General features: G+C 37.7%; 1 protein-coding gene across 1 annotated transcript in view; it reads right to left on the bottom strand.

The window, feature by feature from the left end:
- Nucleotides 1-354: 354 nt before the first annotated feature.
- The window catches only part of LOC110113005 (starch synthase 1, chloroplastic/amyloplastic-like), a 34,189-nt gene continuing 10,203 nt past the window's right edge, over nt 355-24,340 (bottom strand). The window contains exon 5 of the mRNA XM_028699886.1: nt 355-734. Coding sequence (XP_028555719.1) covers nt 576-734 — 159 coding nt within the window. The 3' untranslated portion in view covers nt 355-575. The remainder of the gene's footprint in view (nt 735-24,340) is intronic.

The raw sequence follows: 24,340 nt of genomic DNA, 5'->3' as shown, positions 1-24,340 counted from the left end.
ATGGCATCTCATGCAAAAGTCTAACAAAATTAATGTGCCAAGCAATGCACCTTGGCTTGGTTTTTTGGATTAATGTGCCAAGCAAAATTTAGTTTTGTCTCCAATCATAAAATAAGTCCCTAAAATATTTATTTCGATATATTTAACTATACCATTGCACAAGGCTAACAATGACCAAAATACTATCATACCTATTGAATATTTTTTAAAATTATCAGTAGAAAAATATAATATATATTTACTAGGTGATATAATTAAAATGAGAAAATATCAAAAATAAATTTTTATTCTATATGAGCTAATCTGTGTAGGGGTCTCAAACATATAAAACCAAACTAACAAGAACAAACAAACTTGCGAAAAGAAAACTTTATAACAAATTATGAAAATAAATGTCTAAAGAAGGGTTATTTCCTCAGTTGCTGAAAAAATCAAAATTAGTTTCAGGGTGTAACATCCTTGAAATTCTACAACCTTTCCTTATTTCAGATAATACAAACTGAATATATATATATATATATATATATATATTAATGAAACAAAATTTGTCAAGAAAATAAAGTTACAGTATAAATTTATTTAACATATGGAGGATCCATTAAAGCCCACTCGAAGACCTGCTCGTACTTTAACGCAGCATTTTCCCACGTAGAATTTCTGGACATCCCACGTTTCATCAGTCCTTCCCATGAAGCTTTGTGCTCCCTAAATGTAGAAATCGCAAGCCTAAGCGCCTGTCAGTAGCGCAGTTCACGATCAAGAAAATGCTGACGCACTCAACATTTTTAGTGAAAATAATTATCAGTGAAGCAACATTTATGCACAGGAAATGCACACTACCAATACTACTGTAGGAAGAATTTCAACAAATGCTTCGTTTTTGCAGCGGTAAATTATTGTTCGATAAGGAAAACTTATGCAGCTGTTGTACTGAATTCACCAGTTAGTTTGGTGTATGAAATGACTCTTAGTATCACTCAGAGTAGACCCAATAAAATCATATCAATGACAGCATACTGAAGGAACATGAATTCATTGTTATTCCTACAAAATGACGATTTATTTAAAAGGAAATGTTCCCAATAAAATTTATGTGTGATGCTTCATATTAACGTTTTTCAAATGATACGCCATAGAATGAATTTACATATCGACAAACATTTTCTTAAATAGGTATAATCCTAGCTGTTCTAGATTATTATACTAAGAATTTTGCTAGTAGTGGATATAATTTTGCAGGAGCGGGAAAGTTCACCAAGGCCTACACAAATTGGTTATCATTTATGGTGACACAAGTTAATCAAGAAATATCAAAATTAGGAAAGTCATTGATGACAATCCACCGATATGAATATTCAAGGTCAAACTGTGATTGATTAGATATTTCCTTCTTTATTCATATTTATATTTACATAATAGTCAGATGTATTTTCACATTATTTTATTGGAATGTAATTTATCTCCTATCTATTATTATTACTTCATTTATTTGTAACCCTAAGATTACTTTTGACCATAAATAAAAAACCTAAGGCTACGCTAAGTAGTCTCTCTCACTTTCTTCTAGCGCCTTTTCAATTTTTATTCCACTTCCTCTTTCACCACAACATCAACTAGCATCAAAGCCTGCTAGCATTCCCTTGATCAATGTGATATACTTATATAATAATGCATTTGCATACTGTTGGATATATTTGCATCATGCATTTTCACTCTGTTTGATATACTCGCACTATGTTCAATATATACTTGCATAATGCATTTGCACAATACATTAATGCACATAATGCATTTGCAAGGAATATGATGCATTCACATGATACACTTGCACGGTGCATATGCATGTTTTCAATTTATTTACACATTTTTCAATGCACTTATGTGATGCACTTGTATGCATTTTGATGCATTGGCATTGCACGTTTGCATGCTTTTTTATATTGGCATGGTTTTCAATGTGCCCATATGATGCATTTATAAGCATTTTGATGCATTCACATAGCATGTTCGCACACTTTCACTTTACTCGCATGCTTTTCAATGCAATGCACTTTATTGGGTTGTTGCAACTTCTTGAGGTTGTGTTATGCTTTCTCAAGGCAGCATACTTGAGTTTGAAAATTTATAATTTGATACGTGCGTGGCTTTATTAAAATTTTAATTATTTGTGCAGGTCATTATTGTTGGATTACGTGTAATCATCATTAAAAACTGCATAATAAGAGGCACGCCTCAGCTCAATTTTCACAAAAAATGCCTCGAGGCGCACGCCTCTAATTTTTTTCTTAAGATGTGCACCTCAATTTAGCTAAGGCATGCCTTGCCTCATTCCTGTGAGGAGTATGCCTAAAATGATATATAATAGTTTTTTTTCTCGTAAACCTAAGTTTCTATTCATCATTTCTTCATTGTTGCTCGACTTCGCCTGCTTAGAGTTTTAAATGAATCCCAAAGCTTCTTCACCTCCTTCGACAAAGATATGTGTATACATGAATATAGAAAAAAAAATTATAAGAATGCTATCACATTTAACATCACAACATCCCCTTCTTACTACAAGCGTATGAGCAAGTGTTCAAACCTCTATCTATTTCTACTTTGAGGACATGAATTTTGAAGGAGTTAACAAACACTGAAAAAAGTATTTAGGAAATTAAGACGACTTGAGGCCAGACAAGGGTTATTATCATGTCTGATGGATGATCAGATATAAAGAGTAGAAGCTTGATAAACATATTGATCATTAACCCATGTGGTAGAGTATTCTTGAAGTCCATTGTTGAATCTGATCAAATAAAAAATATTGAGTTTCTTTTCAAATGCTTGATGGTGTTATTAATGAGATTGGGGAGTACTTAGGAGTTCATGTTGTAACAAATAATGTCAGTGCATATAAGGCTACAAGGGCAAAATTATGGAGAAGAGGAAACATTTATATTGAAGTCCTTGTGATGCACATTATCTTGACCTAATTCTTGGGAAACTTGAGTAATTACCACAACATAAGAATGTACTAACAAAAGCAAAAAAGATAAGTAAATTTATATATAATCATTCTTGTGTTTTAAAACAAAAGCACTTAGGCCAACAATAACAAGATTTGTCATTGCCTATTTAACTTTGCGAAGTATGTTGGAGGCAATGCAACCTTTGGAGGCTATGTTCACCTCAATATAGTGGCAGAGTTATGCTTGGCTCAAAAACATTTGGCGGGAAAGAAGTGTGAGATTATTTTAAATGACAAAGTTCAATACAATGTGATGTATATTATTATAACCACTAGGCCATTGGTGAGGGTTTCAAGGATAATGAATGTTGATAAGAATTCTGTCACAAGCTTCATATATAATAATATGATTGAAGCAAAAGAGATGATTGCTCACAACTTAAGAGGAGAAGAGGACAGGTATAGAGAAATTTGAAATATTATTAATAAGAGATGAGCGCTATAGCTTCATCAGCAATTACATGCAGTAAGTTATTATCTAAATTCTCAGAGGAAATATTAGGTCCACGAATCCTAAGATAAAATTATAATTATATAATTGCATGGACAAGCTTAAAGCTGATTCATCTTAGAGAGCAAATACTGCATGCAATTGGTACATTTCAAGAATAAAGAGGGCTTTTTTAGATTGCAATGGGTGAAGGACACTATTTTAAAGCTATCTCAAGGTAATTTAAATTCTTGCTTTAATGTACTATATACTCATTTATTTGAAAGTCATTTAACTTATAATACTCATTAATGTAAACCTCGTTAAGTGCTGAATATATTTAGTTCACGACACTCCATAACTACAATGTTTCGCTGTGAATGTTTTAGGATTAGCGTGCTCTTCACCTGAATGTTAACGCAACTTGACCAGGTACAATCAAGTGCACACGAAAAGGAGAAATCACCTGACTACCTTAAGGATAAATTTCTTAGTATAAATCATATACAATAAGAGACTTAAAGACAAAAAGCTTGATAAAGACCCTTCGATTTATGTGGATATGATATCAGATAATGAATGATTTGTATATGATTAAGTAGAGCTAACACCATCTGATCTACAAGAAGAAAATTTGAATGATAAACTCTTAAATAAATATAGAAACAGAGAATATCAAAATTCTATAACCCTATCACAAAAACAACTAAAAAACAAAGGTATATAAAAAAATATTATTTTGTTAATCCTTATTCACTTTGGAGTATACTTGCTTTATGTTAATAAAAAATATTTAAAGAAGAGGAAGATAACTAGATGAAGAAGAAGCAAATTGGGAGGCATTAAGATTCATAGGTGATGAGTTAGGGGAGACAACAATTCATTACGATGATGACTTAAATAAAGACCCTCTCAGTGATGACAACATAGATGACTTTTGAGTGTCATATTATTATGTTTTCTTTAGAAATTAAATGTTGATGAGTAGGAAACTTAGAAAGGAGTTTTGAGTTGAACGTTATAATTTCATGCCATGTGATACTTTTATACAATTTTTATATTTATATTTTTTGCACTTTTCCTATTATCATGTTTGGAATTGTGCAATTTTAATCTTGTGCATATCAACAACGATAGATAATGATTTGCTAGCTACTCAACAACGATAGGTTGCTAGTAAGAAGAGGTTTAGCTGTAGGTCTTTTAGTAGTAAATTTTCCTGGAAGAAAAGCGGCTTTGGAACTGGAGATTCCAGTTGAGGTGGTCAGTCTATGTTAGTTCATGGTGGGACAATATGGAATGGTCTGTTGGTTCTGCTAGTAAGGCACTTGTGGGCCAAAGTTGTGGCAAGAGATATTTTGGTCAGTGCAACAGGATAATATGATGGTGTTTTAGGTGCAGTCAAACTAGACACGGGTAGCTCAATGTCCACAGGAAGGACTCGACCGACGTTCTGAGCCCAAGTTCGAACATTCTGTTAGATCTGCAAGGAGATCAAGGACAAGTCCCCTTTGCATGTTTACTGAGAGATTGTGGGCTCCAAAAATTCGGCCCCGACCTCCCCGCTGCGCTTTTCTTTTTATTCGGCGAGGGAGTTTTAACGGATAAGTTCCGGGGTAAATTTTGGAAGGCAGATGGGTTTGTAGATAAGACACTACCCAGAGATTTCGCCCTCATTTTGTGAGGACTTTATGATCTGAGTTCTGGTTTCCTATAGGCTCAAGCCACTTAATTACCCCTCTCGATAACGAGAGAGAACTTTCGATTAAGGCTAATCATCGATCAGATACGTATAAAGAATACGTGTTATCTGGCATATAGTAGCAGTAATGGGTATGGAATTGGAAATTTGGAGAATTAGAGAATTGGATTTGGGTTTGTGAATTTGGGAAGTTTGATATTTAAAATAGACATTTCACCATCTTGCACTTAAAGCGGATGGTGGGGGAATGGATGATGGACCCGATTAAGATCCCATGGTTCCGTCGTTCCGGGCCATCGTGGTCCCTGGTCTACTTAGTCAGAGGAGGTAGTCGACCCAACCTGACAGAAGAATTCTTGTCGGCAGTCATGGGTTGCTTCGTCCAAGGGGACCTTGTAGACCTGGGGTGAATGCTTGTCTAATGGGACAAATTTGAATCCACCTTAGCTTACAGAGGGCTTTGTGCCCTATCGATTATATCCTATTGATTCATATCTCAAGGATTTGATGCCACTAAGGAACGTATTGGCGCTGGCCATAACCGGTATTTAGTGGTGCCATTTGGCGGCAAAACCACTCGGCTCAGAGGGCCCCGGGTCGTCATAACCGTTTATCTTGCGAGTCCATTTGGCAGCTAACCGCCGGTCAGAGGACACGTACCACGTCCTTACTGGCAAAAGATTGTTTGAGAATGGATCCTAGTGATATTTTCGACTAGGCATTTAGCTCTTTGTGAACTGAAGTAAATTTTGATTTGTCCACCCCGACAAACTATTGCGGAGGGTGGATGGATTTTTGCTTTAAGTGTTAATGTTTAATTTCAGATTTTAAATATCCGGAAATTTGGATTTTTAGAGTTTTGGAATTTGAATGGACCCCTCCGGTTGAAATAAACATTCAACATGGCCATCATCGGGGTGTTTGGGGTCATTTCTCTTTATTCGATTGGACCTTGTCAACTCGACCAGGCTATTGATCGAGGATCAGGTTTCTTGTAGGCTTTGTGCCTTTGTTTATGAATTTTCTTGATTTTAGGCCTTAAAGGCCGAATATGAATGCACTAAAATAAATATTATGATCACATTCGTGGTCGTATATTTATCTGAGAGTTTGAACCCTGTCTACTCCTATTTACCTGCTTAAGAGGATCGGGTTTCGTAGGCTTCATGCCTTTTGTTTAGTGAATTCTTTTGATTGTAGTCCATGAAGGCCTAATATGAATGTATAAGATAAATATTCCAGTCGACTTCATAACCACATATTTATCCAATGATTCGAGCCCTGTCTACTCCTATTTGCTTGCTTAAGAGGATCGGGCTTCTCGTAGGCTTCGTGCCTTTTAGTGAATTCTTTTGATTTTAGGCATTGAAGGCCTAATATGAATGTACTTAAATAAATACACCAGTTACTACAACCGTGTATTTTTTTTATTTGAAGGTTCGAACCTTGTCGACTTCTGTTGATCGGTATAGAATGATCATGTTCGAACCTTAATTCACTTGTCAACCCGCGCAACATCCCTAGACGTGTATGTACCAATAACACGCTCGCCAGGGCCCATGCGGGTGATTTTTATATACTCCTTTAGTGTACATATGTGTATACAATTTATAGTGCACGTGCAGGGGTATTTTGAAAGTATTTATAGACACCTTCTGTCCGCTAATACGAGTGTTGCGGATCCGGTGGCAGTGAGTTGTAGATCGTAGACGCCTTCTGTCTGCTTGTATATGTGTTGCAAATCCGGTTGCGTGATTATTTGGATGTTATGAGGTATTTCCTCATCTTGACATTGACTCCCATTTCTCAATCACCGGGGAAGGACTTTCTGGATTTTGAAATTTATTGCTTTGTAGAGAATTCTTTTTAAGATGATCAGTATAATGGGTTTGTATTCCCGGTGTTTGTGGATGTCGGGATTGTTTTCTTCTCGAGTATAAAACTAAGAAGAGACTTTGGAACACCAGAAAGTTTGGTTCTAATTTGTTCAAACTTCCTTTCTGATTCTGCAAGGGAGTGTACTTTTCGTACATCGGACTGCCTTTATACCCGGTGTACTTGTAGATTTTGACCATCACTATCGTAGGTGATATCAATACTTGTGTCCACAGTGGTTCGCTATGCTTACGAGGTTCTCACTGTTGTTATCCACAAGTGATTTGTAGTCATTTGCAGGGGACCGGTTGTATCCACTACGAGCTTCTAGAAAATGATTGCAGGAGATTCATTCTTTCTGCATCATATTCACCCTTTCACCAATCTCGGGTGGTTGACAATTGCACTTGCTTGCGGGGGGGTGGATCTTTGATTGCTGGTCTCCAATATTGCCATCTCAATCAACAGGAAATTGTAGAGATTGTTAGGGATTCCAATAGTACATGCAGGAGGGACACCCGTGCATTCTGTAGCCATTCGTTGTTCTTGCATGTACGATGCATCTGATCCAAGACCAATGAATTTCATCTGACAATGAGTCACCATTGACCACACAAAGGTTCTTTGATCTCCCTCGCACGCGATTCAAGCTTTATTCCTTCCATGTATTTGAATCCGAGTTAAGTTTCGTTTAGACTCGGGCTCATTGAGTCTGCAACTCCCACTTAATATTGTATAGCATGAGTTCAAGTGTGATTTCAAATGATTATTCAAAGTCTTTTGAGATCTTACAAGTTCAATCGAATAGTCATTTTTATTTGGATTTGATTCTAACTTGATTTGATTTTATTCGGATTTTGATCTTTAGAAATCATTTGAATTTTGTTTCGGTCCTCTGCTCGTATTCAATCAAGTTCGGCGGTCTATAAGTCCACAGTTCATGTTCAAAAGTTCACTACTCTTTCTCATCTGGTCCAAATCTTTCATTTTTTTTAGTTCAAAACAGGTCCAAGTGTAGTAATATTTCACCCGAAATTTCAGCAGCATCCCGGCGTCTCCCCCGTTTAGGGGAAAACAACGAGAAAATTGGGCCTTCCCACCATGCGCAATAAAGGCGTGCATAGTAGGTGCCCTCTTTCGAGGACACCGCGACCGTAAATTTTCTACCCACCACGCCAATAAAGGCGTGCATGGGGTCTTTGACGGTACATGTTACAAGAAGAAGAGCAGTTGCTTTTCCCCCGCCCGGGGGTACTTATAAATTATTCCGGCCGCGCAAAGAAAAGGGTACACCAGGCTCGCCTGGCCTCGCTGTGTGCGTCGAACCGGTTTCCCTCCTACCACTCTCACTAAAGGCGTGCTTAGGTGGTTTGCAGGCTCGGTGCGCACGTCGAAGCAGGAGGGCAAGGGTCGCTCGCTTACCTTGTCGTAGGTGTCGCGCCAGTTGCCCCTCCCACCACGCTCAATAAAGGCATGCATAGGTGGACCACTGACTCGACACGCATGCCGAGGTAAGAGAGCGAGAAGGGAGGCGACTGTCCGCCTCGTCGTACGTAACTAATTAATTATAATAATTAATTAAAATAATTAATTAATTTACTAAAATTAATTAAAAACAATTATAATTAAATATATTTATTATAATAAAAATAAAATAAAAAAAAATTTCTAAAACCTCTCGGTCCGGCGACATTACGGGATTTGGCCGAAGAAGCATGCTGTAGGGAGAAAGTTACCTACAGAGCCGCGAGCTCCTGTTCTGGTTCCGATCAAAATGTCGGACTTCCGATCGGAGGGGAGGGGAAAGTCGTTAAAGGGATCGAACTCGAAGTAGCGATCGAAAGGGAGAAAGTTGTCTTCACAGCCGACGAGCCCCTGTGCTTGTCTCCGATCAAACTGGCGTAATCCCCGATCCACAAGGAAGGGACGTCGTCGGAGGAGGGAGGTCCGGCCAGCAACGACAGATCCGAAGCAGCGCACGCAAGGGAGAAAGTACCTTCACGGCCGGTGAACTCCTCTTGTAGCTTCCGATCAAGTTGTCGTGACTTCCGATCTTACAGGTAGGGAACGTCGTCGAGCAGGCGAGGTCGAGCAGAGGCGCGAGAGGGCAAGGGAACGGGAGCGGAGAGGAGCCAAGGAAAAGCAAATGGGAGACCTCGTGCCCATTTTAACGCCGCGATTGAGTCGTGCGCGCGACGTGGGTAGAAATGACGTCGGTCGTGGCTTCGACGTGTGACGAACGGCTCGACGTGGGGAGCGACGTGGGTTGGCAGTGAGCAAGTAAGATTTGATTTTGATTTTGAATTTTTTTTTTCACGGCATAACAAGTCAACAAATGCCCCTCAACAAATGTGGTACGCACCTAGAGCGAGCTACATTTGTTGTATGCTAATTGACCCTGTGGATCTCTAGATATCTCTTCCAGATGTCACACTAGGGTTTTCTTTTTAGTGGATCTCCAAATCTTATTTGGATGTCACACTAGCTTTCTTTCTTCACTGCTCTTTTAGACATGAACATAAATGGTTGATATCTTGTATTTATAGATCGATGCTAGTGGATAGCATATGCTCAGGATTCTTCCATCACCTGGTTGTATTTTGATGGAATTTTAAATATTTATTTGGGGATCTCGGCGTGAGGCACGATGTCGACCCAAATAAATATTTAAAATGCCCCCAGTATTTAGGGACATTTGTAGATGTCATTCAGGGAACTCATTCTGTAATTATGGCTAGAGCCCCATGATTTTGATTCTTCTGTCCTGTGCTTTATGCTGCGGACATTGATGGAGGATTGTCTGATTTGTCATTACTGACTTGTCAGAAGATTTGTACGCCTTCTGCCCTTTGCTTCTAGCTTTGGCGGGCTTGATGAAGGAGTAGATACCGATGACCTAAACCCTTAGGTTTATATTAGGTCGATGGCGAAAAGTCATCGGTCCAGAGCTTTGTGCATAACGGACTTGTTGATGACAAAATTCCCTTAGTTCGTCCTAAGGCTTTTCATGAACTTTGGAATAGTTTTCTTCGGTCCTTTGCTTTGTGCTTTGGTGGGCTCGTTGAAGAAAAGTTCCTTCCATCCTCGCTTTGTGCTTTACGGATTTGTTGAAGGATTTGCAGGTTCTGGATTCAGTTGATAGTATCGAACGTAAGTAGTATCTTGATCCTTAACCACTTGAGGAGACTTTAATCCGAGTTACTTGAGTTTATCAGATCAGAAAAGCTGGGATTTGACAGCTCTTCGTCCTCTGGTTGCTGAGATGGGGGTTCCTCTACTACGCCCTTTCTTATGGCTTGTTGAGTAGACGGAGCTGCCAGCGATCCGGACATATCTGGGCTTGTTGGATTCGACCTCTTACACCCATTCAGACTTCAGACTCGAGCTATGGAGATTGTGCTTCCCAATGCTGATTCTGCTAAAGTTGACAGATTTGGAGCTATCCTTTGTGGTTGTAGATTTTGGAGCCTACGAACATCTGGTAGTTGCTCGAGACTCATCTTCCCTTAAAACTTTGATTCTTCGATCAATTAGCAAAATTTTGTAGACTACGATCACTTGATCTGGTCGAGTCAAATTGACCTTTGTTCTTCCTATAGTCCCTACTGACGGGTTGACGAAGTGTGGGTTCCGCTACTACGGCCTTTCTTGTGGCTTGTCGAGTAAACTGAGCTGCCAGCGATCCGGTCATATTTGGGCTTGTTGGATCCGACCTTTTACACCCATTCGAACCTTAAGTTTCAGGCTGTCGAAAGACTTCAAGCTTTTCCGGCTCAATTTATAGGAGTGTGTAGTTTCAAAAGTCTCTTTCTTGACCTTTGAGTCTTGGTTTGTTGGAGAAGGTGTCTCTAACTTTTGAAAGATCACCTGCATATACTTTGAAAAATAAATTTTTATATTCTTTAGCACAAAAGTATATTTGAACTGATAATTTTAAATATTTATTCAGGGATCTCGGCATGAGGCATGATGTCGACCCGAATAAATATTTAAAATGCCCCTATCTCGCAGGGACATTTTAGAGCAGAATAGAATTGGAACCTTGAAATTTTAAATATTTATTTGGGGATGTCGGCACGCAGCGCGATGTCGACCCGAATAAATATTTAAAATGCTCCCAGTCTAACAGGAGGATTTTGAAATGTATTCTCGTAACATAGAAAAATTTTAAAATATAAAATGTACATGCTTATAAAATTTGTACAAAAACATAACTCATTAAGCATAACATTTTTTTTTTGCGATTTCATGCATAGTATTTCTTCAAATATCGACCATTGATCAGCGGCATGGGCCTCTGACCATTCAGATTAATGAGTTGATAAGCTCCTCCTTGAAATACCTTCTCGGTGAAGAAAGGTCCTTCCCATTTAGATACGAATTTGCCATTGATTTTTCGGTGTGGGATGATTGGTCTTCTCTGCACCAGGACCAATTCCCCTTCTTGAAATGATCGAGGACGCACCATTCGATCAAAAGACTTTGTCATTCTTGCTCGGTAGATTTCCAAGTTCTGCTGAGCTTGCAACCTGAGTTCATCGAGTGCATCGAGCTCTTCCATTCTTAATCGAGCATTTTGTTCTTGAGTTAGCTCATTCTGAATTGCTATCCGAAGTGACGGTAGTTCAACTTCTAATGGCAGTACAGCTTCAACTCCGAACACTAGAGAGTAAGGATTGGCTTTGGTTGGCGTTTTATAGGTTGTACGATAGGTCCACAACGCTTCTACCATTTTCGTATGTCATTCTCTTTTGTTCTTGGTAAGGATCTTTTTCAACAATTTCACCAACGTTTTGTTGAAGGCTTCTGCAAGGCCATTTGCTCTCGAATAGTATATAGACGAGTATTGCCAATCGATTTTGTGTCGATCAACGAACTTATAGATTTTTATACTTTTGAATGCAGTGCCATTGTCTGAGATTATACGGCGTGGCACACCAAATCTATAGACAATGTTGTGGGTAAAGAAGTTGATCACGTGCTCGGACATAACTTCTTTAAATGGAGCCGCTTCTGCCCACTTGGATAAATAGTCGGTCGCTGCAAAGATGAAGCGGTGTCCTGCTGATGACGGAGAATCTATTGGCCCGATAACATCAGTACCCCAACATTCAAATGGCCAGGATGCTATTGTAGGGTGCTGCGGATTTGGCGGTTGATGTATAATATCACCGTGAATCTGACACTCGTGACACCTTTTAGCGTGGTCGATACAATCTCTGACCATAGTCGGCCAATAGTAGCCCATTCTTTTGATTTTGACTGCCATCTTAGAACCTGATTGGTGCGCTCCACAAAGTCCTTCGTGAACTTCGGCTACCACTTTATCAGCTTCTTGAGTCCCTAGACACCTTAGCCATATTTGATCGAAAACAAGCCGATACAACGTGTTGTTGATGAATGCATATCTTAGCGCTCTCTTCCAAAGTTGAGCAGCTAACGACTTGTCAGTTGGCAATCTACTTTCTTTAAAGTAGTCAATGAAAGGCCGCCTCCAGTCATCTTCTTCTTCGATATCTAGGTAATGCCACTATGATTCCGAAGCTTGACTAGTTTTACGCCTTTTCTTATGAACTTGCTGTTCTTCAGACTGATCTTCGAGATCAACTGGTTGGGGAGGTTGAGGATCAATCGGAGTTGTATCCTGTTGACTTGAATCTGGTATTCCCTCTGCCTGTGGGAATTGTAGTAATGCTGGCTCTAGGATCCGTCGATTGTGCACCATAATTATTATAGACCATTCGTCGTCCATATTTGTCATTTCTTTAGCCAATTTGGCAAGAGAATCAGCTTTGCCATTTTGACCTCGGGGAACTTGAGTTAATTTAACAACTGGAATTTGCTTCATAAGCTCAAGAACTCGCCGATGATAATAGGCCAACTCGAACTTGGTGATTTTGTAAACTCCCAGTACTTGATTTACAACAAGTTGAGAATCACCGAAAATTTGGAGGTTTCGGATTCGAACGTCGATTGCAATCTCCAATTCTGCTATTAGAGCTTCATATTCGGCTTCATTATTGGTACGAGGTACAGTCAAGCTGAATGAGAATCTCATTATGCCTCCCTCGGGTGCCATGAAAATGAGTCCGATTCCGGCTTGAACTTTATCTAGATTTGGAGGTCGAGCACGTTTGATTGACGATGCTTCATCAAAGTACATTTATCATACTCGTAGCATCTCCTCTTCTTCAACATTCATGATGTGCTCGTCAGGTAGATCATCGTTGAGCGGTGAATCTGCAGGGATAGGGTGTGCAGCGAGAAAATCTGCCATTACCTGCCCTTTTACTGCCTTTTGAGGGACATATATGATATCAAACTGCAACAGTATCACTGCCCACCTCGCCAAACGACCTGTCAACGCTGGTCTTGTCATCAAGAACTTAAGCGGATCGATCTTTGATATCAAGGTGATTTTGTGAGATAGCATATTGTAAAGACTATTTTTTTTGCTCCCAGGTTCGTCCGGACGAAGTTGGATCGTCCGGGACGATCGGTACAGGTTGTGCAGTAAAACATTTCTGGCTACATGGTTCGTCTGAACGAAATTTGGATCGTCTGGACGAAAATTTTTCAGAGGGCAAGTCATCATGGACGCTATTTAATTTCGTCTGGACGAAATTCTGCCAGAGTGCAAATCGTCCCAGGACGAATTTTGGATCGTCCGGGACGATCAGTGTTAATAAATATCCGATAGAGATATTTTGGAGATATTTTGAAGAGAGAGAAAGAGAAATCAGGGGAGAGAAAGAGAAGTAAAAAAGGAAAAGCTTGGTTTTGGAGCCTGCGGAGCGCTTTTCGTCCGACAACGCAGTTGGAAGATTTGTTCTTCTTGCAGTAAGGACTCCGAATCCTATTTCTGTTTTCGAAGATTTCGATTTTTGTTATTTTTGTGCTCAGATTTGTGTTTCCGTTACCGAAAAACGCGTATAATTTTGTATTGACGAAAGTTTTACAGCACAACTTTTGGTATGTTTCTAGATGATAATTGTGCACGTTTTGAGTATTTTCTGGAAGATTTTTACCGGATATTTGGGATTATGCGGTATTTTAATTGAACTGCAATTTATCAGGATGTTGAAAAATATTTTGTCAGTACAATGAAAGTCTTATATTGTTGTTTTACATGTTCTGTGATAATTTGGTAAAGTTTTGAATTTGTGATTTTGTGTAAATTCTGTATACTGCCGTTATGTCGCCGATTTCTCGTACGACCTCTGATTTTCTGAATTGATGATTTAAATGATTGAATATGCATACGAAAGTAAATATATGATTGAATTATTATTATTGTTACTGAAAGACAAGTAAAGACTGGTTGAACCGTTGGTTGGAGACATGATACCTGTATAGGATGGTGGGCCGACGGGCTTTCCTTTAAATAAAGGGTTTGGTGTTATCCTCTACTGACCACGTGATTACTGAAGGGAGTCATAAGGAGATGAATACTGTGCCGACGGGCAAAGAGTGTCGACTCTTTTTACCGAGCCAACAGATACAAGATACAAAATATAAGATATAAGACTGAAAAACGCCTTAATAGCCAAGGATTGTACTTGTTCAGTAAGATTATTGTATTGAATTGCATGTGTACAGTACTTTTCTTATGATCTCATTATGATTTATTGATGGATTTATTGCTACTGTACGGATTTACTGTTAATGTATGATTTCACTGTTATAGCATTACTGTTCATGTCACTACTGTTACTGATACTAGAACTGATACTATTGATTCACTGTACTCACGTTATGCACGTGATATACTGACTAAGTGGCATGTGATTCACTGCACACGTGACATAGATTATTGGATTGCATGTGATGCACTGAGCACGTGATATTGGGTAATTGAATTGCAAATGTACATTTTGATACGATTTTACGGCATTGATTAATTCTAACTGTTTTAAATGTTATTATGATTTATTACCTGATTCGACTGATTTCTATAGAGATTGACGTATGCACTGATTTATTGAGCTTTACGGACCTTTGAACTGTTTATTGATTCTTCTACTGTGGATTTAGGAGTTTACTGTTTCTTATTGTTACTGTACTGATTACTGTTCATGCGTTGATTTTCGTATCTGCATTGAATTAATGATCATGTGGAACTGACTGCTATGATTTGACTGATTGACATGCATATTGCTGCCGTACTGTGCTTTGATTTCAGTTATAGGTATTAGGTAACCTGCTGGGATTTTTGAAGCTCATTATATGTGGTTAATATTTTCAGGTCAGGGCAAGGGAGTAGGTGTTTGAGGTTGATCAGGAATCCTCAGATTTTGTGCTTTTTGGTTATAGTGATTCTTTTGTACTCATGATAGGATAGATTTCATTTCATGTGATCCTTGTGCAGATCCTGAGTATTGTATATGATCTTTTGAGATATTAATAGAATTGTACATTGATGTTTTAAATTATAGAATTATGTTGGACTGTTTGTTACTATTTGAAGACTATAGATAACTTTGGTAAGATTTTAAAATGGATAGATTGAATAATTCTTTCTAAGTTAGATCTTGAGGCGTGACACATATAATGGCAGAGCTTCTGAACTGCGAAAATCAAAGCCAAGCAATGCTTCTCAATTGGAGAGTAGCGGATTTCTGCTCCTATTAACCTCCGACTAATGTAGTAGAGTGCATTCTCCTTGCCTTTTTTTATTATGCTGGGCCAATAGTGCTCCGATGGACTCTTCTAGTGCTGCCGTGTATAGTATAAGAGGCTTCCCCGGGATTGGCGCCGCGAGAATAGGAGGATTCAACAGATATCTTTTAATGCTGTCAAATGCTTCTTGGCACTCTTTGTCCTATTTGAAACGTACATCTTTCTTCATCAGCTTTGAAAATGGCTGGCACCTACCAGACATATTCAATATAAACCTGCGAATGAAAGCTAGTTGACCTTGCAAGGAGCGGAGTTGTCGAAGGTTCTTTGGAGGTGGCATCTCCATGATTGCCTTGATCTTATTGGGATTGACTTCGATTCCTCGATGTCGAACAACGTACCCTAGAAATTTGCCTGAGGATACCCCAAATGCACACTTGAGAGGGTTCATCTTCAGATCATATGTTCTGATCCTCTCGAACACAATTCTCAAATCATCTAAATGATCTTTTCGGTCCATGCTCTTAATGACCAAGTCATCTACATAGCATTCGACCTTTTGATGGATCAAATCATCAAATATGCGAGTCATCGCCCATTGGTAAGTGGCACCAGCATTCTTCAGGCCAAATGGCATAACTGTGTAGCAGAATATTCCTATAGGCGTTCTGAATGATGTATGTCTTTCATTATCATGCGCCATTTTAATCTGATTGTAACCCAACAATCTGTCCATGAAGGAGAACATATCGTAGTTGGATGTATTGTCAACTAGAAGCTCTGATACTGGGAGTGGAAAGTCATCTTTAGGGCATGCCAATTGAGGTCTCTGAAGTCGATGCAAATACGAATCTGGGCATTCTTCTTCTTTACAGGGACGATATTGGCAATCCAGTCGGCATATTTTTCTTCTCGGATGAAGCCTGCTTCTATGAGCTTCTTTGTTTCTGCAATCACTTGCTCTTCAATCTCCAATCTCATTCTCCTTGGAGCTTTCTTGATAGGTGCTGCATCAGGCTTGATGGCTAATCTTTGAATTGCCACATCAGGGGATAAGCCAGACATCTCAGCGTATGTCTAGGCAAAGCAGTCCCTGAATTCACATAGTAGCTCTTTTATTTCTTCTACTTGATCTTCTGGTAGAAGAGAGCTAATGAAGGTTGGGCGAGGGTCTTCCTCAGTTCCTAAGTCGACTTCTTTGAGCTCGTCCATCGTAGCAGCTTGTCCACTATCTTCCAGTTCTTCTGGTGCAGGCTTGGCTTCCACGGGTTGATCATCATAAGCTTTGGCTTCATATACCTCATCTTCATCATTATCAGATTTGATTTCCTCACAAGTGACTGTTCGACAAGTCTCTTTTCGGAGGAATTTTTGTTTGATGAACCCAATGCCTTTATATGCATCTATATCCTTCCGTCGTAATGGGCGTGGATTCCTTCCATACCAGAGGCTCAAGCTTGTACGAAGTTGTCGTTTGGTAGTAGGAATATTGATTTGCTTTCGTAGCATTCTTTGAATATTTTTGGTATTGAACTTGGGTAGCCTCATAGGAAATAATTCCTCGGAGTCTAGGAGCATACAACACCAATCATGATTCTCCTCTTCACGAACTCCCGAGGAATATAGTACATTCTTTAGCACAGTCCCATTTTTATGGGGAGGCAGATAGAGGGTGGCGAGTTCTTCAACTTTATGAACCTCGCGCGAAATGAGTTCTTTGAAATGTTGCATGGGAATACGCGTGACTACGAGTACGCTTTCTGAAATTGACAGACTGTCTATTCTTCTAGAGAACACATTCTGCACCGTGTTCATATAAATAGAGTCGTAATTATAATCATCATTTAAAAAATTCAACATGCCTACTCCATTCATCCGTGGACTGGCATACTTTTCGAGATTTAGAAGGAGTAACATCGTCTTCATCCGTGTCACTTCCAAGATGAGGTACACATTTATTTTCTCTAGGAATGGTCGGTGCTTTGGGAAGAGTCGGCATTGCCTTCTTTCTCCCTACACGCTTCTTCTCACCTTCCTGCTTGGGTTTCTTTGCAGCCTTGGAATTTGATGCTCTAGCCTCAAGAGAACTCGAAGGCTTTTGCTTCTTCGGCATGAAGTATCTGGCATCTTCATATATTGTTACTTCATGTACTGCAAAGGGCTGAATATCACCAGAAATTCTAAATTCTTCTCCTTCCCTGAGATACTTCAAACACTAGTGTAATATTGGAGGGATAACGCCATATTCGTGCAACCAGGGGCGACCTAGTAGCGCCTTAAATGAGGTGTCTGCATCAATCACATGGAATTTAGCTTCTGTGTGAAGCTCCCAAAATACAAGAGGAAGCATAAACGAACCAAGGGTTTTCTGCCCTTTCTCGTTGAAACCATGCACCATCAACTTGTCTTGCCCAAGATGTTCCACATGGGCGTGGCTTCAACGTGCGACGAACGGCTCGACGTGGGGAGCGACGTGGGGAGCGACATGAGCAAGTAAGATTTGATTTTGATTTTGATTTTTTTTTTTTTGTACGGCATAGCAGGTCAACAGAGATCGTCTAGCAAAGGTAGTGATTCGGTTCTATGATAGGGATACCATCTGGGAGCTATCAGCGAGAGTTAGATAATTTTGTTGCTTTAGCTCCAGTTCGAGATGTGTGTATAATTTGACTCAGCATAAGAGAAGAGATACACCGAATGTGGTAACAAGTATGACTTATGTTTCTAATCTGCCTTATCACATTTTATTTAATTATGGAGCCAATCACTCATTTATTTTCGAGAGATATTTTGATTTGATGCACTTGCCTTCCAAATTATTGTCTTTTTCTCTATCTGTTACTTTGCTGACAAGAAATAACATGGTAGACAGTAGAATTGTTTCTATAATATTAAAATATCTGATAGAAAGTGAAAATTTAATATGAAAATACAACCTATTTTTGAATTTGATATCATTGTGGGTATGGATTGGTTAAGTTGATACGAAGCACGAATTGATTGTTTGAAGAAAATAAATTACTTTATTTCTTGAAAGTGAGAGTTGACAATTCCAGGGAGTTAGGGATGTTTTGTCATGTTTGTTTTCAACTATGCCAGTGGACAAGCTGTGGAGGAAAAGATATGTGGTATTTTGGAATCTATACGGGATAAGAGTGTAGAATCTAGATCTTTTCCTGAAGTCGTCACAATTATATGGGAATTTTCTAATGTGTTTTCTAAAGAGTTAGCGAATTTGCCTTCAGACAGGGAGTTTGAGTTCTGAATTGATTTGTTTCCTGGTACAACTCTAATATCCAAGGCTCCGTATAGGATGACACATAAGGAGCTTCAAGAATTGAAGTTACAGCTTTATGAGTTAGATGATAAAGGTTTCGTCCATCTTAGTGTGTCTCCATGTGAAGCATCTATTCTGTTTGTAAGGAAAAAGGACGATACCATGTGCATGTGTATTACTACAGGAAACTTAATAAGATAACAATCAAGTATTAACTGCTACGAATTGATAATATGTTTGATCAACTTGAAGGAGCTTCTGTACTTTTTAAAATTAATATGAGATTTGGATATTAACAAATAAGGGTGAGAGAAGTGAAAACTATTTCTAGTGCCCGATATGGGCAATACAAGTTCTTAGTTATGCCTTTTGGGGTGACTAATGCACCTATAGTTTTTATAGATTCGACGAATAGGGTATATAGGAATATATGAATCAGTTCATGATTATCTTTATAGATGACATTTTGGTTTATTCAGCTTACAAAAAAGTGCATGCATTACATTTGAAGATTTCTATGTAAACGTTAAGATGACATCAACTATATATGAAATTCTTTAAGTATGAATTCTCATTGAAGAGTATCTCACAGTACAAGTATCTCTATAGATCTCAAGAAAGTTCAGGCTATTGAGCCAAGGCCTACCATAGTATCCGAGTTACATAGCTTTTTAGGCATGACTAGCTATTATTGAAAGTTTGTGAAAGAATTTTCTCAAATTTTTATATCTCTAATAAGACTGACTCAAAAGTTAATGGCTTTCATTTAAATATCTGATTGTAATGAGAGTTTTTATATATTGAAGGATTGTTTATATTCTCCATTTTTTACTATTCCATCAAGTAAAGAACAATTTCAAGTATTCAGTGAAGATTCACTGAAAGGATTAGGATGTATCCTGATGCAACAAGAAAATGTTATAACATACGATTCCAGGGACTTGAAGCCAAATGAGAGGAATTATTCGACACATGATTTAGAGCTCAATGTTATTGATTTACTCCAAAAATCTAAAGGCTACTTGTATGAAGTTAAGTGTGAGATATTCACTTATCATAAAAATTTGAAATATATATTTACTCAGAAGGGTATGAATATGAGACAAGAGGTGGCTTGAGTTAGTTAAAAATGATAATTTGATTATTCAATATCAGCCTAGTAAAGCCATATAGTGGCAGACACTCTGAGCATGAAGTTTTTGGGTATGTCGAGTATTCTGCTTGCTTTTAATAAACATCCTATTCGAGATATGGAAAAACTATAATTTAAGGTGATTTATGTTATTTTAACTTAATTGATTATCCTACCAACTTTGCAAGAAAGGATTCAGGAAGTCTAGAAGCCAGATGTTGAACATCTGAAGTTGATCGATCAAATTAAGCATGGTAAAAATCTAAATTGCGATTATCTAATTCTGGTGTCATTTTTTGCACAAACAGATTGTGGGTTTCTAGTTCAGGAGATCTGAGATGAATGATTCTACATGAGTCACACTTTCATGTTATACTATTCATCTAAGAAGTAACAAAATATATAATGCTCTGAAAGGTATGTTCTAATAGCCTGGACAGAAAAAGGATGTGACAAATTCTATTGCCAAGTACGAATCATGTCAATTAGGGAAAATTGAGCATCAGCGACCGAAAAGTTTTATGCAACCATTACCCCTTCCAGAGTGAAAATATGGAGTGACAAAGGATTTTGCTATGAGATTCCCTATATTGAGATAGGGACATGATATTATTTGAGTTATGGTAGACTGTCTGACGAATTCTACACATTTTATTCTAATATGAATAATTGATTTAGTTTATAGGTTAGCACATGTACATTTGCAAGAAATTATCTGACTGCATGAGATAAGTTTACCTCTAGGTTGTGATGATATCCAATAATGTTTGGGCACAAAACTGCACTTAAGTATGACTTTTCCTCTACAGATCAATGGATAATCTGAAAAAACTATTCATGTATTCGAATATCTTCTAAGACTGTGTTCTAGACTTTGGTAAAAGTTGGAAGGAATATTTTCCTCAAATCAAATTTGCTTATAACAACAATTTTCAGTTAAGTATTGGTATGACCTTTTATGAAGCTCTGCATGGTAAGAAATGTTGAACCCCACTATCTTGGATAGAGGTGGGAGAGAAGAGAATAATTGGACCAACTTTGGTTGATGATGCTACTGAAAAAGATCCATCATAGCAGAGATAGATTGAAAGTTGTGCAAGACAGACAGAAGCAATAGAATAATACAAAACACCGAACTATGGAATTTCATGTGAGATTTTGTATATATGAAAATCAAATCAACGAAAGGCACCAGTAGGTTCGGAAAAAAGAAATTGAGTCTAAGGTATATTAGACCATTTGAGATAATTGAAATGATTGGAATGTTAACTTACATGATGTTATTGCTAGAGCATATATTTGATATTCATAATGTATTCCACATACCATCTCTGAGCAAATGAGTATCTGATTATGAGAATAGAGTATCTACATAAGAGGTTGAGGTACTTCCGAATCTAAGTTAGAGATAAGAATCCAAAAGAATTTTGAGATATGATGTCAGAAGGGTGAGGAATAAACAAATGTCCGATGGTCAAGGTGTAGTGAAAGCATAAACTAAGGCTTCATTTGGGACGGCATTTTTACTACTTCTTAAAGCAACTTTTTAGTACAAAATTTTTAATTTTTGCACTAGAAAGTAACTTTAAGAAGCAATAAGAAAGCCGTCCCAAACGAAACCTAAAAGAGAAGCCACTTGGAAGAATGAATCTAAAATGAGATAGTTATATTCAGAACTGTCCCATTAATATAAATAAACTTAGAATAATTTTGTACCCACAAAACTTTCATGATAACACTTTTTATAGGATGTAGATATAACATGTCTAAATATTTAGGTATTTCCTGGAAAAATTTTATAGGGTAGATTGAAAAATAAGTGGTGTTTGACAAATTAGAAAATAATTATAATCCCCAAAAATAAGACCATAATATGGTAAAAGCTTTAAAACATTGTTATGAATAATCCCTGATAATCAGATAACATTTTGAAACCATGAAATTCTACTTAGTAGTTAATTATGTTCCATACCGATGAAACAATCCGTGAAATTTTAAAATTGATATATATATATATTCTACTACATTGCAATATATATTATATATGTTTATCTGTTTGAAATGTATGATTCTGGGAAGAATTGATGTGTGATGGAAGTTTGAGTGCTAAATGCACAGGGAGTCATAAGGATCAGAATTTTTAAATATATGGTTCGCTAAACATTAGAAGTCATAAGAATTTATTTTCTAAATTTTTAATATGCATGCATAGGGAGTCATACGAGTCTATTTCTAATGTGAGGTATATTGGTATAAGGGTTTGAGAATTTTTTTTTTATTTTTATTATAATATAGGGAGTACTTGTTTATTTACTTTCATAGCACAGTCTATTTTATTTCAGTTATAATTAATTTTATGCTTAGTAGAATAAATTTGTGACAAACTACTTTTAAATTCATTTTTTTATTTTTTTTTTAATTGCCAATAGCATTAAAATAGAGAAAACTATTACAAACTAGCTTGTGATAGTAAGACTATCACACTCTTCTTTAAGCAAAACAAGAAAGCTATGAGGAATCTTATTGCAATAGAGATCCTCCGAAATAAAATCTTCTAATAAAGCAAAATTAGCACACAAATCAGCTAATTTATTACATTCCCTATGAACATAATGGAAAAGAAAATTCCCTATATCCTTTAAGAAAGACAAGTCTTCGACCGCTTCCTCATTATTAGGAACTTTATTCAATGAATTTTGAAGATACTTGATGACATTATAGTTATCTCCTTCAATAATAATCCTTTTAGCTTCAAAATTCCAATTGTTATGAACAAATTCCAAAGCCCGGATAGCCATAAGTTCCAAAAAACCAATGTCCCAATGAACACATTTAATACCAAAGGCAAAAAAAAAAACCTTGCTTTATGATCTCTAAAAACTCCAGCAATTCCAGCTTCATTTGAATTTAAGATAGCTGCATCAAAGTTGCCTTTAATCCACTCGGGTGGAGGAGGGTGCCAAGAAGATTAAATACTTAATAATTAAAATATTTAAAAATTTAAAATGGTGAGTGTGACCTACAGATCTACCTTAGCTCAAACCTATTCGGCATTCTATTTCAGGTCAGGGAAAAGGAAAATAACCTATTCAGTAGCTGAGTATTCAGGATCTGATCTATCTAAGTCTGTTTGAGTATTTTTCTGATTTTTGTAAAGTCATGATTGGTCATTTATTTGTCTTGTTTTAACTGTAATCATACTAAGTAAATATTACATATATATTTTGATGATGAATGAATAGAAAATGCAGAGACTTGCACAGAACACAAAAATAAGAGAAAATAACATTAGCAAGCAGTTCAAATAATATAAACCTAAAATACTGCTAAACACGTTATTTCAATTGAAAAATTCTTTTTTGAATGATCATTTTGAGTTTTCAGCTCAAATTGTTTTTTTTTTTAATGCTACTATAGCTCTGAGACGACTAGCCAAAGATGGAAAGAGAAACCAAACCCCAGCGGAGTCGCCAGAAATTTGTGGGCTCCGAAAATTCGGCCTCGACCTCCACTCGCATTTCTTATTCGGCGAGGGAGTTTTAACGAACTAAGTTCCCAGGTAAATTTTGGAAGCCAGATGGGTTTGTAGATAAGACACTACCCAGAGATTTCGCCCTCATTTTGTGAGGACTTTATCATCTGAGTTCTGGTTTCCTATAGGCGCAAGCCCCTATAGTTAATTACCCCTCCCGATCACGAGAGAGAACTTTCGATTAAGGCTAGTCGTCAATCAGATACGTAGAGATACGTGTTATCTGGCGTATAGTAGCAGCATGGATTTGGATTTGGAAATTTGGAGAATTTGAGAATTGGGTTTTTAGATTTGGAATTTGGTTCGGAAGATTTGATATTTAAAAAGAAATTGCACCATCCTACACTTAAAGCGGATGGTAGGGGAATGAATGATGGGCCCGATCAAGATCCCATGGTTCCGTCATCCCGGGCCATCGTGGTCCCTGGTCTACTTAGTCAGAGGAGGTAGTCGACCCAACCTGACAGAAGGATCCTTATCGGCAGCCATGGGTTGCTTCGTCCAAGGGTACCTTGTAGACCGGGGTTGATGTTTGTCTAAGGGGACAAATTTAAATCCACCTTAGCTTACAGAGAGCTTTATGCCCTATCGATCATATCCTATTGATTCATATCTCAAGGATTTAACGCCATTAAGGAGCGTATTGGCTCTGGCCATAACCGCTATCTGTCGTAGGCCTTGAAGGCCTAATATGAATGTATTAAGACAAATATGACGGTCGTCACAATCGTATATTTGTTTGTTGGTTCGAACCCTGTCGACTTCT

The sequence above is a fragment of the Dendrobium catenatum genome, unplaced genomic scaffold (genome assembly GCF_001605985.2).
Source record: "Dendrobium catenatum unplaced genomic scaffold, ASM160598v2 fragScaff_scaffold_1405, whole genome shotgun sequence".
Taxonomy (NCBI): domain Eukaryota; kingdom Viridiplantae; phylum Streptophyta; class Magnoliopsida; order Asparagales; family Orchidaceae; genus Dendrobium; species Dendrobium catenatum.
Note: the sequence above shows the minus strand (reverse complement) of the source record. Positions and strands in the feature narration are given on the sequence as shown.